This window comes from Manacus vitellinus, unplaced genomic scaffold (genome assembly GCF_001715985.3).
Source record: "Manacus vitellinus isolate BGI_N305 unplaced genomic scaffold, ASM171598v3 scaffold_7_pilon, whole genome shotgun sequence".
Lineage (NCBI taxonomy): Eukaryota > Metazoa > Chordata > Aves > Passeriformes > Pipridae > Manacus > Manacus vitellinus.
In genome coordinates this window covers 10956341-10974630 of record NW_021940813.1, presented here as the reverse complement: position 1 = coordinate 10974630, position 18290 = coordinate 10956341, and the positions used below count along the sequence as shown (strand labels likewise).

Sequence of the window (18290 nt, the reverse complement as noted above, 5' to 3'; positions counted from 1 at the left end):
TGTATTTTTTAAATTAAAAATGGTCAGCAAAAGATTAAGAATTTTTATTTTGTAGCTGATGATAGACCTTCAAGGACAAAAGCTGAGGAAAGTGAAATATCTGGCATGCTGCTGATTCCTATGAAGTCCTCAAATATGTGCCCTCACTAATGGCATTTCTAAAGTGCCATTGGTCTTTATTGCCAGCTGACATTTGTGGAGTCAATGGCTTTCTTCTTTTCAAGAAAGTTGAGGAACTGATAAAAAGCACATATTAAAATAATATTGAGTTGATAATGACCCACATAAGCATCAATTAATCAGTCAAGACCAAGCATGAAGTCTAATAGTGGTTACTCATATTCAAAAATTAAGATATTGGTACAAAGTTTTCCTTTCCCTATACTTAAAGTGAGATAGGCTATTTCAGAAACTTACTGATTTGTAGAAAAGATGATTCAGCATTGCTGTGTTAGTTTTGTAACCACACATAATTTTGCAAATATGAGATGGTATAAATTGTTTATTAATTATTTATAAATTGTTATAAATCATAACATTCAGGGAACACAATATAAAGCAGATTGTGCAGTATGTTAATTCATATGCAATGACAAACACATAAACACTCACTCTTAGCTTCCATGCTGCCTGATTTTTTACTTCCTATCAGACTCATATTGTCTGAAGATTTTTATTTCATTATCCTTAAGAATTCACATAGTATTCAGGATGCCAGTTCTGCCATTCATTTTTTATTGTAAATATTTCCTGTTTCTCATGTAACTTTAATGGCTGAGGAGAAAAGTTGATGCCTTAGGTGTTGACTGGTTAGCCTTTCAAAAGCCATGAGTTCAAACCCTGGAAAGGCAGACTGTTGCCTTTCATTTGTCCCAGAAAAAAAACAAAAAAAGGCACATTTCATGCTGGCTTTAGAAAGGACTATGTTAAAAAAAATGTTTTATAAAACAAAGTCTGATTATGTGTATCCTGAAGATAATTGATTTTTGGGGTTGTTTGTACATACACAATATAGGATTAAAACTATATGTATTTATATCATGACTGCTTATGAATTTCAAATTCCAGGGCAATGAAATCATAAGCAAACAGCATCTTAGTGTGCTGCAAACATGACCTTTCTTCCTTCAGTGAAGCAAAAGGGTGAAATGACAAGAGAATTATCAGGTTGGATAATTGCGGGAGAAAAAGCCGAGTTTGCTTGATATGTTGCTTGAAAGCTGGCATGGGCTGAGGCTGCTGAAATTTATTTAAAATGCAATGAGCTTTTGTACCTTAGAGTATGCCAAGAGTCAAACTGGTCCAACATTTTTCTGATGGAACATTTCTCCACTGGGAAAGTTTTGTGCTTTGAAAGAATAACATTTTATGGAAACATTTTGCTTTCAGTGATGCAAAATGGAACATTGAACACGGTGATCTGGCCAGTTTCTTATCAGCCCCTGCACTGGCTCTGCAGCAGCTGGCCAGGAGGCTGGGACAGCTCTTTGACTCTGGGGGCTTCCAAGGGTCAACAGCTTCAGGTCTGCTTGACTTGGAAACCCTAATCCCTGCCCAACACTCCTACCAGAACTTGCTGGAGATAGTTTCTCAAGTCAGTGGAGAAATATTCTATTTTTTAAACCATAAATAGTGTGGTTTAACCCCAGCCATTCCTGCTCCTTTGTGGTTCAGCTGAAGGCAGGGCCCATCTCTGCAGTGTGACATAAAATTGGTGTGTCCAAACTGGTTTCACAACCTCTGCCTCGTCTCAGCCTCCTGCTGCATTGGTCTGCACCTTCATTCAGGTGTGTGATGCCAAACACTTCAGCACTGCCCTTCAAGATTGACTTTGAAAACTACAAGCTCTAAAAATTATGCTGTAAACTTGATCTCCCCCAGACTCAAAGACTGGTCCATAAGAAGTTAAAAGTTATTTTTAAAAAAATTCAAATAAATTTTCTATTCATTTTATGTTCTTCTTGGTGATTTGACCACGAGGGTTCACTGCTTTCCACTGTTTGTCTGCCCCTGCAAATGTATTTTTAAATATCTCACAATGAAGGGGTGAGGAAGTAAGCCTCATGCAGATGTTATGCACTACTCGCACACATAACAAAAATAATAATAATAATAATAAAAACCCTATTAAACCCACAGTGATTCCTAGTACACAAGAAGACACAATTCATGACACAAAAATTTGAGACAAAGGGAGGAATAGGGAAATGACAACTCAGTTATATTGGGTAAAATAATCAATGGACTTGCAATAGGAGCTGCTTGGCTGCTGACACAAGACAACGGCTATTATTTTTATGCAGTAGGCTTCCTGAGCCCTCTCAGGGCAGTATTTTGAAAGCGTTTAGCTGATTAAACATGCAACCCCCCTAGGAGTTAGGTACTTAATGTTTCTTTGGGAAGCCGATGAGATACCAAACTGCAGCTTTGCAGAGCTTGAAGTATTTTAGAAGCCTGCCCTCTAGTTTCCCCTAAGAGTTACTGCCACGATGCAGTATTTACTGATATGTTTTGACTGGGATTTCTCTCTTTGTAACAGTTATTTCCCCCTTTTTTTCCACGAAATAAAAAAGACAAAATAAAATCTCAAAACCAATCCCCCAAGACTCTAGCAACAATTCACAGTGTAAATAAACTAGGTTCATCATTAACCCTTTGGACAATGTTCTGTACTAGAACCATAATATAAGTAGGGTTGACAAAAACCCCTTGATTTAATTTGAAAACTACTGCTTTGGAAAAAAAATAGTCTGCATTAATGGCAAACTCCGTGGTCAAAACAAGACAAATGACTGCCAGAAAAGAGTCTTTTGCATTTTTAGCACTTCAGATAGCTGAAGAAGCTGCATGACATATGTTACTATTGAGAAGAGGCTGGGGAAAGTGAAAAAGAACATTTCTGCAGTAGCCCGGGAAACCCAGAAGGGCAGCAGCATGGCCTAACTGTTTCTGCTGTTAGAGTGAAAAGGAAAAAATGTGGCAGTGTAATTTCTACAAATCCTTTTTGTACAGAGGATCTCCTGCCCCTCGACCCACTGCCACAGTAGTCAGGGAAGGGGGATTGTCCTGCAGACACTCCCCTGCTGCTGCCTCATGTGGTCCTCACTTTACAACTGAACTGCAATTAGAGTTACAAAGAGAATCATCCCACTTTGCTACTAATGAGGACTTTGTCAGGATCTGGGTTTGTTTGGAAGCCTCAGCAAAGGGATGTAGCTCTGCTGTAATTTTTGCACTTTCAGGTTTTGTCAGGGATTTCTCGGGCACTCAGGTAGCTTGAAGCTCTCTGAGCAGCCAGCACTGCTCTGTGCTGCTCTACAACTAAAAGTAAAGAGGTGTCCAGAGACCCCAGTCAGCTGAAGTGACATTTAATGGTCCTCATGGGGCTGCAAACGCAGGGGAGGTTATTTTTCCTCAACTGTGAGGCTGGTGTGGAGCCATGTGGCTCCACTACAGGGACAAGAGTGGGCAGTATGGGGGTGTTGGGGTTGGGACAAGCCAAATGCTGCTGAACCTGAACCTTTCCCTAAGCTCTCTCAGATGCATTTCTTTGCTCTTCATGCATTAGCAGAAAGCTCTGTGATCTTGGAGACACTGAGAAAGGGCTCCTCTCCGAGCAAGAAAACAGAAATCTCAGCTGTTTCTATTTGGGCAGCAATATCCAATTTATTCATCATGAATTCTGCCTCTTCTGCCACCTTACCCAGTCTGTACTGCAAATAGCCCACATTTGACTCTCTGTGCTAGTTATGGTTTCTAAAAATGCTACTTTCTCCTGGTCATATGGCTTCTTCTCAACAGAATTCATAATGTATGAGTGAGTGTTGTTCTATGTAAATATAGTGTACATCTGATATGCCTACAGATAATATCACAGCACAATTGAACCGTGATTAATCTTGGTACTATTCACCCACCTGTTTTCTTTCAATATAACTCTGGCATGTGCAATAAAAAGAGAGGTCCTGCGACAATGCTCACATCCCTGCAAATATAGTTACAGATGAGGTGGAAGTTGGCTATAGTTTTATTTTCAGTCTATTCAAATCAAGACTGAGAGGTCTCTGTGCACTTTGCAAATACTTTTCCTGAAATACTTAGCACTTCATATGAAGCAAAATACCTTGAAAAAATACAGCAAATGGAGGAAAAGGAAGGGTGGTAATAAAGTGATTGCCAGCTCAAAACCCAGTATTGTCTTTCCATAGCTCACATTCTCTGCGCTCTCTTCTGCATATTTAACACTCTCGTCCTTGATTTTGTGGCCTCTTTGCCATGGAAAAGTAAGAGGTCTTAATCAGCTTGGGAAATTTGACAGCCATCTTGTACATAACCCAGGGATCTCTTCAGAGATGGAAAAGCATGAAGGCAAGACATCGTATGCAGGCTGCTAATTTAACTTGACATGTAACTGACTGTACTAGAAAACTGTATATTCTGACATCTGGTCCATGCAGGATATGCTTAATTCCTTGCATTATCTTGCTTCTTCAAAGCTACTCAGGTAGTGTGGTAGTTTGTCTCTGCCTGTTGTTGAGTAGTTTAAGACTTGATACATACAGCTACAGTGCACATGAGGTTCTTTCACATCAGCAACCAGAATATATATATATATATATATATATACACATTACGTGTATATACATACATATATATGTTCATATATGTATATATGTATGTGTGTATATATACACATACCATATACATTATGTGTATATACATACATATATATGTTCATATATATGTACATATGTTGTGTTTATAGGATTTTGTCATTTATTAGAGTTTCAAACATAAGCCCTTCTTTTCCCATGGAATAGATAGACTTCTTCAAAACCATAAATGAAGGTGTTACAGCATATTGCCTGTACAAGATTGTACTGTTAATACTTGATTTGCAATCTGTGACAAGCAAGTATTTTAAACGAGTTATTAGAATTGAGTAGAAGACATATGGGAGAACTAAATATTCCCATGGCACCCTGTTTCAAAACACAAAATTGTGTTTTCACCAAACAAACTGAAAAGAAATAAATATGTTTTCACTAAGAAATAGAAGGAAAAGGTGAGAGAAATCACCAGCTGTTAAAAACTAGGCACCCAAGACCAATTATATTTTGGTGTTGAATTTGCACCAACATGATCTACAGATTCTGTGAAAAAGATTTCTTTTGCTCAGTTCTGCAGAAAGGCTCGTCTCAGAACATGCATGTAGCAACTCCTTTTGGAGAACTTGCACAGTTCTATTAGCATAAATCCTGGATCTGACTGCAGAAGGACACAGAGGCCCATGCAATCTTAACAAAGAACAATGTGCAATTTGAATATTCAAATTTGGGGTGGGATTTTGAGATGCACTTAAGTGATTTAGGAGCATAGTTGGCACCGAGTGGCATTGGGGTTATGCTCAGTACCAGGGACAGAGTCCCAACAATTTAGATGCCTAAGGTGCAAATGGGATGCAAGTGCTTAAGTCCAAAACTGTGATCCTCAAAACCATGGTCCAGTTTCACCATAACCTCAAACTGTGCCCCAGTTTCACCATAACCTCAAACTGTGCCCATGCCCATCTACAAATACCTGAGTTTAGATAACCCTGCTCACCTGAGTACCAGGAAGGCATGTAACCCTGAGCAGCACCCAGAAACTTGGTAGGTTTCTGCAGAGACCTTTCTCCGCAGCACCTACCTAATTGCATCAGACTTTGTACAAGAACACAGCAAAAGCCATCCTGGTTTCTTTCAAAGCACAGCTTGAGGAAACTGTTGCTACACAAATTAGCCTTTAGACATGGTACACCACAATCCACAGTATAAAGCACACGGAAGCAAGTTTCCTTATTGCCAGCTGAGCTCCACAGTGCTAAATTGCCATCAGGCTCACTTGTCTACAGAATAATTTTAATTCATTTCTGCACAGCAGCCGAGCTTTAGCTCAAAGTCTACAAAGGGCCCCCCTGCCAAGGTAGTCTGCAGTCTCCAGGGAAGCAAGAATTGTGGGTTTTAATCCTTTTCAGGCAAAGAAGGACCTGACCAGCTTTATTCATGCTTCCTGGCTGGGTATGTGTGATAATCACAGAGCCAAGGCAGAAGGGAGGGGCCACCAGCACATTCCTTCTCTTGCATGTTTGCAAATTTTTTTACTTGTTTTTTAAAAAAACTAGGAGTGAATCTGGAGGAGACAGTTCACACTGTAAATCCAGTATGAGGGGAAATGTCTCCTGGCTTTACTTAGGACATTGACAAAGCCCCAGGGAAGAAAATCTAATTGTTTTCAATTTGTTTTTGTTAGCTGTATCTAAACAGCTCTCCACACAAGTTTCACCATGCTGCCTGCAGAAGTGGCTCAAAGGTTCTTAACAGCATATGCAGCACCATCTTCCTAAGATGGCAGAAGTGTGAGTTTCTGCAAGGCAGAAGGTTTCTGAAGGGACTCGTGTGATCAGAGACTCAGAGGACTATAGGTGAGACAGGGCTCTCCCTATCTCCATTTTCCTCTCTCTGTAACTTTGTATGTCTCTTTACAACCAATTTTCTCTTGGGAGAAACCAAGACTTGTCCTTGAGCAATGCTAGAGCACCCTGGAAGGGGAAGACCATGCTGGCCTTCATCCAGCCCTTGGGACACAGCAATCAAAGCAGAAGGCAATGCCATAGGCTGTGGGCCATCTATTCTCCACTCCTGTCTGCCTGCCCTCAAGGTTTGAGGCACTTCAACTCCCCTCTTTAATGGTGAAGCCAAACAGCCAGTAGGTGTTTGGCAGAAGGTAGAGCCCAGGCAGTTGTACCCACTGGTACATCATGCAAGAGGACACCTCCATGGTAAAGAGAGGCACTGGGAGACACAGGGATGCAGTGCTTCTCTGATGCAGGTGAGAACACAGCAGTGCCATAACAGCTACCTGGAGCTGCCTGCATTATTCCCTCCAACATGTATCTAATCCCTGTGCTGTTAATAAAATTCCAGACACTGCTGAGGGATGTGAAGGAATGCTCTGTTGGGTCAAGGTACTCTAATGCTATTGCACATGACCTTCATACCATGGGCTTGCCTTGATGAAAACGGTTAGATGCCAAAATTCACTGCAGGTGGGGTACCAAAGCGTTTACTTTGCTGAAGGATGGTCAGCCTCTAGCCCTAAAAATGAGGCTTTTAGCCTCAGGTCAGCACAAGCATCTCTGACAGCCAGTCTCCACTCACCTCTAAGGTGTCTATTAAAGTAAGGCATTGAAGAAGTTGGAGCTGATTGCTCTATTTGTCATCCTGCCTTAGAGAAACAGTTTTCTTTAATTTCAACCAAACTGCAAATAACTTCACACTTGGACACGACCCAGCAAGCTACTGCTTGTCAACTGAGCTGTGATGTTCAGCCAGGTTTGGTCTCTTGTTCTCTACACCTGTGAAGCAGAATATGAACATCTTCACTGAGGTTTCCATGATTGGTCATAGACTTTGAAGCATGCACATGCTCAGCAGTGGCTCAGGTATTGTCTACTTATGTGTTAAATTGTAGTAACTGGACAGAAAATGCTTAGCTGTAGAACTGACCTGCCCCAGAAGTAATTGTTCAAATATATGATAGCAAATCTATGCTGTGCCAGAATAAAAACTTTAAAAGCATATAAAAAGCAGAAAGGGATGCAATACTACATCATTGCCTGATTTGTTATTTTTTTTAGTGAAGGGCTTAAACCAAAAAAAAGGTACATGCATGATATACCCATCTGAGCTCACTTGCCCTTTAGCAAAATGTACTGAAAAACTGAAAATATGCCTCTTGTTTTCACAGAGAGACCTCTTCTTGTTTTGAGAACTAAAAGGGAGAAAGATTACATTTTTTTCCCAAAAGAAATGCCTCCATTCAAAGCCTAAAGAGACAGATCAATTCAACTATTTTCAGACAAACCCACAAAACCAAAGAAATCGTGAAATGAAAAAGTAAAATGTTTGAGATCCTTCATTAACAGAGAACATACTCTATCCTTGCCTTTAACAATCTTTGGGAAGGATACTACACTCAAGAAGAGTATGATTTGCAAACACATAAAAACTGGAGGTTTGCTTTTCTCTGTATTCTGCCTATTTCAGCTCAAATATTTGGTTTCAAGTCTTTGGATATGCATTTTCTTCCATTTCAGTACATACTTTGTGTTGGTTTCATCTATAAAGGCAGAACCTTCGAAAGCTTTGAAATAGCACCATCTAGTTATTGTCATCATCCCTCCCTCAGTAAAGGAGTAGTTTGGCTTTGGGGGAAGCTTTTTGTTCTTTGATGTTTCCTCAGTAAAAGCAATTTTGCCAGTCCCTGCTCTCTCCCTTTGCACACAGCAATGTTTCTGCTACCACTGCTGTTAAAATGCACTGCCAGGGCAGCGGGCACTGACCGGTCAGGCTGCTTCTCCCGGGGTTCATTTGCTTGGAAGCAGGGCAAGTACAGCCATCGCCCTCTTTTCCCCTAAGTGCATTGACAGCCACAGCTATTATTTGCTCTGAGATTACATTTCTGTGCCCTGAAAGGCTCTGTAAGGCCGTGTGGGAGTAACAGCAATTTTAAGACAAGGTTCGCTCCAAGGCAACAAACACGAACAAAGACCCAGGAGAGGTAAAAGCTGAAGGACTCGATTTATTTTTTTTATCAGTTGAATAACCGAATTATTAAATTAAAAGCAATATTACATCAATTTTACCAAAGTGGGGGAGTAAGTTTTGAACACCAGTACTGAGGGTTTTATTCTGCTTTTATTGAATCCATGTCTGTACATGGATCTCAGTCATTTGTGGTCAGAAACAAATACAGCCATACCACTAAATTGCAGGAGAGAAAACCAGGCACTGTGCTTGTTCCCAAGTTCAAATAAAGGTTAGTTCAGCTGAGTTTCCTTTCAAGTAGCTCCAACTTGCAGCAAATAAAATTTGAAAAACAAATTATGAGCAACACTGAGAGTAAAACTAATACATATTCCTGCAGGAAATGCTTGTTTATGCTGTATCCTTTGTTCTCTTAGTACATGGAAATACAGTGTATTTGAGACTGCTGTGGCAAATCAAAGGGGGATTAGGATGTTAAAACAGCAGCAGATAGGGACAGCAAAAACCAATAACATCTGCAGCATAATATTTCCTCAGTAGTGTTGTCAATGGGGTGATTGACATCAGGATCACTATCATGGTGAGCTCACCTACATACAAAGTTCTACCTACATATGGTGAGATCTACCATTATATTATACTATTCTCAGAAGAAATTTGCAAAAAAGTGGGAAATAGAGGTAGCTTTGGCACTAAAAGAGTGACTTTTTCAAAACAAGGCACACAGGGAGCAATTTGATGGCTGAAGCAGGTGTAATCCTAAGTACAAAGCAGGGCTCATGACACTTGTAGATGGCCTGCTCCCAGACAGGAGTCACAAGGCTTGTGCCACATTAGCCAGCTCTGCAAGAGATGGCATAGTACAGAGGTACAGAAATTTATGTGGTTCTTGAGCACAAGGCTGTGAAAACATAATTAGGTAGTCTTCTATCAAATGAAATGAATAAAAAGTATAAAACAAAATGATGAGGCACTAAATTTAGAAGAAAATTTGTTTGATTATCACATCAGAGCTGTGATATTTCGGATCATACTGTCAGCTTAATTGGCTACAATTTATGTAGATTTGATAAAACTATCTGAGCTGTTACTAACGTGGGAAGTCACACTTTATGTATGCAAAAGCAGTTAGCCTTTTCACTCTGATGTAGGCACTTGAAAACCTTTGTGCTGAACACATTTTGAACTGTGTAAGGTTAGAATGATTGCAATTGCTTATTATTTTGGGTTTCTGATGATGCCTGTCATTACAATGTTCCAGGCATACCTAACACTGGCGGGAGAATTCCCAGGAACACAGAAACAGCATCACTCTCATCTCAGTCATAACTCTTTACAGTGAGTATGATCTCGTTCCTGCTCTCCAAACATTTCCTAATGCTGACAGTTCCCTGGTTACAATTAGTTCTGCATGGGTTTAAATGCATGTGCTTCAGGGTAAATGTCCCTTAAGCCACAGGATCTTCTCTAAATACCTGGACCTGCTGTTATTTGCTGTTCACACAGCAAATAACTGAAATTTTAGGGATTCCTGATATCCTGTTCTGAGAATTCCAAGAGGAGCACATTCCAGTGGTACTTGTAGTTTGATGCTGAAGTTCATTCACACTAACTCCTAACACATCAAGCAGAGACAAGCAAGAATAGGCCTGCTGACTGTATTCCATCTTCACACTTCACTGATCCCTCAACACCTGGTATCTTCAGGAGGCCACTTGCCTTTCTGAGTTTCTTTTGAGGGATGTAACCCCAGAAACTGAGGGAATTGACTGAAAAGTTTAGTTTTTACAAAAATCTGTGATGAACAGCACTGATGGGAACATAGGGGTTATTGTATAAAAGGGCCTGACAACAAAAGTTCAGGAACATGTAATCAACAGAATGATCACAGGGAAGCAGTTACTAAATAGTAGTGATTTTTTTTTTTAATGATAATTCCCAGCTTTCAAATAAGAATCTTGGAAGTTTCTTCCAGAAACGGTTCTCACTTGAGAAGGGAGCAGAGGTTTGTGGGACCACATTGCAAACATGGGAAGCATTTTGTTACTGTAAGCGTGTTAATGTTTCAAAGGGAGAGGCTCAGTGAAGATATTTCTCCTGTCTGTGTGTAGAGGCCTGTTCATCTCCACATATCTGGAAACTCTCTTGCATATGGTGAGGGTAGAGCAGTAAGTAACATGTCCTAAAAATTAGTAGAGACTTCTTCGAGTTAATACTTTGTGCTTGTCTCTTCCAGTAATTAAAAACTTCTACTTGAAGATACAGTTTAGAAATATTTTGAAAAAATACAAGCATCTGTTCTTGTAATTTGCTTTGATTTTTCAGTGTTTGTTTTGAAGTTATTAGTCAGTTTTCAAAACCACAAAGCAAAAACTTTTCCTAACTAGTTTATGTAGAAGCATTTGTTGTTCTTAAGAGTACATCCTCTTCTTTCCTTAGCAAAATCCATCTCCAAACACATACACTTAAACTTTCTTAGGCATCTAAAAAGCAGTCTCTCTCTGGTCTGTTTTCTTTGTCATTTCCACCATTCAACAAGAGAATGAAAAGGAAATCTCTCCTTGACTTGCAAAGGCCTGAGGAATGATGTGCTGGGGGCTAACATAGTATTGTGTCAATGGTAGAGACTCCCAGCTCACAATGGACAGATGCAGGCCATGTTAGAGACAATTGTGCTGGTTTTGGCTGGTGTGGAGTTAATTTTCTTCACAGTGGCTGGTATGGGACTAAATTTTGGATTTCTGCTGAAAACTGTGTTGATAAGATAGAGATGGTTTTGCTATTGCTGAGCAGTGCTTAAACAGAGCCAAGGCCTTTTTTGCTTTTCTTACTGCCACTCTGGCAAGGAAGTTGGAGATGAATGGGAAATTGGGAGGTGACACAGCCAGGACTGCTGACCCCAACTGACCAAAGGGATATTCCAGACCATGTGACATCAGCTCAGTATATAAAGTGAGGGGAAGAAGAAGGAAGTGGGGGGATATTTGGAGTGATGGTATTTGTCTTTCCCAGTCACTGTTATTTCATTCTATGGGGTTTTTTGCTTATGTGCATGACTTTTGCTTTCCCTATTATTCTGTCCTTATCTCAACCCACAAGTTTTCTCACTTTTGATTCTCTTCCCCCCACACTGGTGGGGGAATGAACAAGTACCTATGTGGTACTTGGTGGCTGGCTGGGGTTAAACCATCACAAGTAAATTTTTTCTTCTGAACACAGAAACTCTGGGAAACAGAACATGAATAACTTTTTTTGCTCAAGGAGATAACAGAATTCCAAAGGATCCTCTGAATTAAATTCCTAAATTACGTCTTGGAGATTCCAATTTTCTCCTTGAAAAGAAATTTCTATCTCTTCTGTTTTAAAGTCTGAAAGCATGTCATAAGTAGATGCAAAAAACCTGGAAGGAAAACCAAACAATCTTAAACATGCTGTTAAAAAAATCCTATATAACCACAACAACCTAGTTTCTTAGGAGATTTTTACAAACAGAAGTGATCTGACAAAATTGATGGCTGGCCATGAAATCACCAAGTGCTGCTAATCTGGGAGTTCTGAACCAAAGTCAGCAGGATAGTAGGAAACCATGGATAGAAAAAGACAAGAGGTACTTATAAATTAACAAAGACCACACAGTGAGTAGGTCCAGGGATGTCCCGTCACTGGGCACCACTGAACAGAGCCTGGTTCTGCTCTCTTTGCACTCTGCCTTTAGGTACTTTATACACTGATGAGATCTCCTCAAGGAACCTTTGACTTTGGCAGAAGGGTCCTGTAGAAGTTCTTGCAACACAGCCTCTTTCTTTACTCCACAGTTCCCAGTCCAGCTAAGGAGATGTTTGCTCCTGACCTACCTTGGCATCCTCTGGATGCAGGATTCCCTCCTTTCACACAATGTCTGGCTTAGAATTAATCAAATGAACACATTTTCCTAAAACTGTGAGGCTCTTACAAGAGCTCACAGCATGTCAGAGTTCCTCTACCAGCCAAGCACTGTTGTGTTTCTGGAGAAAAAGGCAATACCCTTGCTCATAACTGTACAGAAGTTTAACTGTATCCCTCAGGTCCATGTGAGCACAGGAATAAGAGGCAATCACTAAACTGTGTGTCAGAGAGTGACACTGGGAAAGGTAAATAACTGTTAACTGAGATGTGGCTTCAGAGCAGTATATAGCATGAAACTGTAATTAGAATCCTCAGTACTTAGGAGACAAAGCTATAATGCACATTTTTAGCCCAGGGTTATTGACAAATTTTTTTGTAAGTAATTAACTACACCACCAAGGAACACTTTGTGTGTATGGATATAAGGGCTTTATTCCCTAAGGGACTCATTTTCTTCACCAAGTGACACCAATCTCAGAGGCTGCTCTACTGATAAGTTTTCTCATTTTGTGCCAGGCAGAATTCCCAATATGTTATAGAGGAGGTAATGCTGCAAGAAATACAAAGCCTAAGCTGTTCTGGGAAGCTTTTGCCGGATGTATAGTCTTCAGCCCTCAAAATACAACTCCCTTGCTTCTGTACCTGACAATAGAACTACTTCTGCAATCAAACCACCCTTCCTCAGTAGACTTCCAGGTAAAAACAACAGTTTATCTACAAGTACCAGCTGCATGTGGGAAATCATCTCATCAACGTTGTGATAGGGATCCTGACAATCCCTTTCTCAAAACACAACCAAAACACAGTGCTGCCCACATGTCCATGACAGACTGTTTTGTAACTTCAAGGTAGTAAATTTCCCTTTTTGCCTTTCAAGAAGGTCCTCCAGTAAGTACAAAAGTCTCACTCAGGAGGAAAAGACCAGACTACTTTAGCTGAAGGTTTAGGTCCTCTGAGACCAAAGTCCAGCATTCTCTGAAGGACTCTGTGGCCCTTCAGGGTGCACAGTAAAAAGTCTTATTCCACAGCCCCCCACACCTCAGGACACAAAATGTGAAGGGTTACAGAATGAGGAATGAACATGAGTTGCAGAAGTAACTGGCTGAATTTATATATATTCTCAGGTGAAATGTCAGTTTGTGCTTAGGCCCATTTTCAAGTACAGTTACCATACTAGTTATCATATGAGATATCACAATAAACAGTAAAAAATCTCAGCCATAGCAGGATCCATTTCTCACAAATTAAATGCTTCCTACCATTACTTATTCAATAGGACATATATTTTTAGCATGCGACATTTTGTTACTATTTTATTTTGCATATGCTTCACCCCTGTGCATGTAGAAATGAGCAGGTGTGAAGGGAGCAGCAAAAAAAAACCTGTAGTTGGAGAAAAGGGAAGTCAATCACAACTCAGGTTGTATATTAAAACTAGCTCAATCTAACACATCAGCTACAGGTCTGTGGAAGAAAAAAATCTTTATGACAAAACAGAGTATGCTAATTAGTTAATTATAGATGACAGACCAGCATCAGGGGATGACTACAGGAATATCTTAACTGAGGAGCACTTGATGACCTTCAATGGATCCAATTTCCTGACATCTCACTAATTATATCCCTCCCACAAACTGTTAGACTTACAACTTAAGTCTATTCATGCTCCCTAATTTGGTGAAGAGCAATACCAAAGATACTTAACAGAAGTTACTCTAAAGTGTGAATCATGTAGGAATGGGTTTGTAAATAATGAACCAACCTACTGCTTTGCAGGTTTCTTATTTTTGCTGCTGGTTTTGCACTCTGTTAAACTGAGCAAGAATGTATGGATCAAAATTTTAAAAAATTAATCATCTTGCAATTTGACTTGCAATTTACTGAAACTATCCCATGATATATGACAATACTAGGAGGTAAAGTTGGAAATAACTGCTGTAATTGTAAAAGCTTTGGCATTTTTGAATGTTAATGTATACTTTTGGTATTTTTTTATGGTATCACATTATAGGATAATAGAATAACGGAAATTATCCAGAGTATTTGGAGTTATTCTAACCATTTCAAGTAGGTATAACCTATGGAGTACCATAAGAAATATAAAAATAATACCAAAGGGAAATCCCTCAATAGTGAATATCTGAGATTATACTACTGATGTGAGAGAGACTTAATTTCCAAACTGTGAAAACCAAAGAACACTCTCACTGATCAGTACACACTCTGTACAGTCATATTCTATTGATCAGTCTGTTTACTATTCTTTAGAGAGCATCACATTCAAAGGATAATCTGTAACCTTTCCTTGGAGCAAAGCATCAGGCAGATGTGAGTGTGGATTTCTTGCAAATAAAGATAATTTTCACTGGATTGACATGTTCAGTCATAAAACAATGCACTGACTTTATCACATTTTATGCAAGGTCATGACTAAAACACCTGAACTGATGAATATCCTTGTAGGGGATGATCCTTAGATTTAGTACCATTCAAGGCTGCTGGATGCAGCCCATGATTGATTTACATTTCAGTTTCATGTAGAACTCATTCACCTGCTTAGTTCTGCACAGCATCCAAATCCAAACTTCCAGGCTCCAGTGACTACTGTGTCTGCAACTCTTTAAGAAAATAAGTTTTCACATGTGATCTGTGACTGCACTACCCAAAATCTAGAAATCTGTATCACTGTCCAAACCTGATACACAGTACATCAAAAGAAGGATGGAGACAGAAATGACTTCATAATAACCTCTCCTCTTTCAAGATGCTCTTTGGTTTGCTGACCTTCCTGTAGAAATCTTCTCCTTAGAGTGAACCTCTGTGCATGCCCCAAATGTTTGCTGGATTCTCAGTAAGCTAATTGCTAAAAAACTGTTTTAAATGTTGAAAATAGCAATCATCTGAGAATAAACATGGGGTTAAATTTATGTTCAAATATCTGTTACAGAAAAAACCTCTTTAAAGTCTCACATTAAAAATTCATATTTCTCTGGGCAGTGCTTTAGTGCAGTGACTACAATGTTATATTTTACAAAATATTAATTTTTCTTTTACCAAATTTTCTGAAGAGGAAGACTCCATTGTTTCTTTAAAATAACAGGAACATTATGACACAGCAGGGTAAAAGCAAGAAACAGCTAAGCACTCTTGTTTCCAAATGGCGTATTTATGCTGTGCATAAAATATAAGTTAATGATGCACTGCACATTCGAGCAATTCACTCAGATTATATGCCATTTCTTTTAAGATTCCTGATCCTTAGCACTTCTGCATTCCCAGAACCCTTTTGCACCGCTTTCTGTTTTCCTCTGTTCTTCATTTATGTTTCCACGAAGCAAATTGGAGATGATGTTCTTCTACTCAGCTTAGCTCCTCTGCCTCTCTTCACAATAGAAAGGATTTATTAGTCAATGTGCAAAACTGGTAATTCAGGTGACGACTATGTGACACAATTCTCTTTTTCTTACTGTAGCCAGGGTGAGATTTTTTGTATTGAAACTTCTTTGTACATCTGAATATCCTTTGTAACTGACTGATGCATCTTTACTGACTCAAGCTTTTCAAGGAAAATCAAAGATAATTTCATGGACAGAAATTATTAATTTCTGTCAGGCTCAGAATGTAGAACAGACACTTATGGGCCTTGTTTGAAATCAAATGGAAATTATTCTGAAATCGGTGTTGAAGTGCTGAATATTTCCTTTTAAATAAAATAATCACAGAATTATAGAATGGTTTGGGCTGGAAGAGACCTCTGAAGATCATCTAGTCCAACCCCCCTGCAATGAGCAGGGATGTCTTCCACTAGACCAGGTTGCTCAGAGCCTTGTCCAGCCTGACCTTGAATGTTTCCAGGGATGGTGCATCTGCCACCTCTCTGGGCAACCTGGTCCAGTGTTCCACCACTCTCATTGTAAAAAACATCTAGTTTTTTACATCTAAGTTATCCTTATATCTAGTCTGACTCTAATGTCCTTAAGTTTAAAACCATTACCCTTTGTCCTATCACAATAGGGCCTACTAAAAACTCTGTCCCCATCTTTTTTATAAGCCCCCTTTCAGTACTGAAAGGTCACAGTGAGGTCTCCCCAGAGCCTTCTGTTCTCCAGGCTGAACAACCCAACTCTCAGCCTGTTTTCATTGGAGAGATACTCATCCCTCTGATTGACTTTGCAGCCCTCCTCTGGACTCAATCCAACGAGGCTAACTCCTTCCTATGGCAGAGGCCCCAGAGCTGGATGCAATACTCCAGGTGGGGTCTCTTCAGAGCAGAGAATCTCCTCCCTTGAGGTGCTTGCCACACTGCTATGGATGCAGCCCAGGACATGGTTGGTTTTCTGGGCTTCAAGCGCACGTTGCCAGGTCATATCCAACTTCTCATCCAACACCCCTAAGTCCTTCTCCTCAGGGCTGCTCTTAATCCGTTCCGTGCTCAGCCTACATTGATTCCAGGCAGTTGCTTTGACCCACGTACAGGACCTTGCACTTGGCCTTGTTGAACTTCATGAGGTGTCATGGGCCCACTTCTTGAGCTTGACCAGCCCCCCCCTGTGCCATTCTATCCTTCACGTGTGTCAACTGCACTGCTCCACTTGGTGTCACCTGCAAATTTGCTGAGGGTGCACTTTATCCCACTGTCTGTGCCCACTGAAGAAGACACTAAAGGGTCCTGGTCTCAGCACTTACACCTGAGAGAGATCACTCATCCCTGAACTCCATCCAGACATTGAGCAAAATAAGTATGAGTTGTGGTTCTAGTTGTAGATCAGTGGCTCAATCCATAGGTATCTGGTGCTGTCTGCAGTGCCTGGGGGTCCCTACCTGGAGTTCATCTGCTACTTCAGAAGAGCACAGATGTCCCCAAGGTCCAATCTCATATTTCCAAGCCTGATATACCTATATAGTGAGTCCTCAGGTGCCACAAATAGTGTATGTTTGTATGATCAAATACATGGAGCCATTAGCATGTCAATTTTGAATAATATAAATAAATGAATATCAAATAACTAATATTCCAAAGGAGGTTGAAAATGCTGACCTACTTGTCCATCACTGCAATAAATTTATTTGCATTGTAAAAGATCTATTTGTAGTTAGACTGTACAAATATAAGTCATATATTTTGCAAAACTGGAACTTGTGCTTCTGAAGCAAGATGCTATTTTTTCAGCTGTCTTCAATATTCCTAATATGCTAAATAAACTATTTGTTAGGCCAGTTGATGGGTGACATAGATCATTGGATATAGTCTCCAATATGATCTATGTTTGAAATAACAAAGAATATCAAGGATTATGGCTTCTTCTATTTTGTCTTTGAAATACGAGGTGTGACTACAGGTCCACCGAAGTAATTGGAAAGCCATCTTTCTACGTAAGAGGTTTCTGGATCAGCTTGCTTCTCCTAAAGCCATGTAAAGAACCCTCTTTCACTCACCTGCTTCTTCCAGCTACTGCTCAGCTTTGGGAACATACTTCAGCTCACTCTTTATGTTCTGAATCTCTGACAAGTTGACAGCAGGACCTGGAAGTTTCCTAGCTCCTGGGAGATGTTTCTTGTCTTTCTCCTCCTCTGTCGAAGCAGGAACACTCTGCACAAAAGGATACCAGTGACTTCACTGCTGCAATAGCAATCTCTTGAGCATGAACATAGATCAGTTATTTGAGAAACCAGGAAAGGATATTTTTATACTAAAGGAAATCCCAGTGAAAACTGGTGAGGGGAGAAAGGAGGGGGAGTGGGGAGGAAGAGATAGGTTATTTAGTTGGTTGTTGTCTAAAATCATTCTAGAAAGGATAGAGGGTGCTCAGTGTAGAG

At 40.0% G+C, this 18290-nt stretch overlaps 1 protein-coding gene across 2 annotated transcripts in view; it reads right to left on the bottom strand.

Annotated features, from left to right (window-relative positions):
* SMPX (small muscle protein X-linked) overlaps positions 1-18290 on the bottom strand; it is a 41257-nt gene that overhangs the window by 10681 nt on the left and 12286 nt on the right. For both annotated transcript variants that reach the window (XM_008922347.2, XM_018083994.1), the window contains exon 4: positions 17910-18063. In XM_008922347.2, the coding sequence (XP_008920595.1) occupies positions 17923-18063 (141 nt within the window). In that variant the 3' untranslated portion in view covers positions 17910-17922. The remainder of the gene's footprint in view (positions 1-17909; positions 18064-18290) is intronic.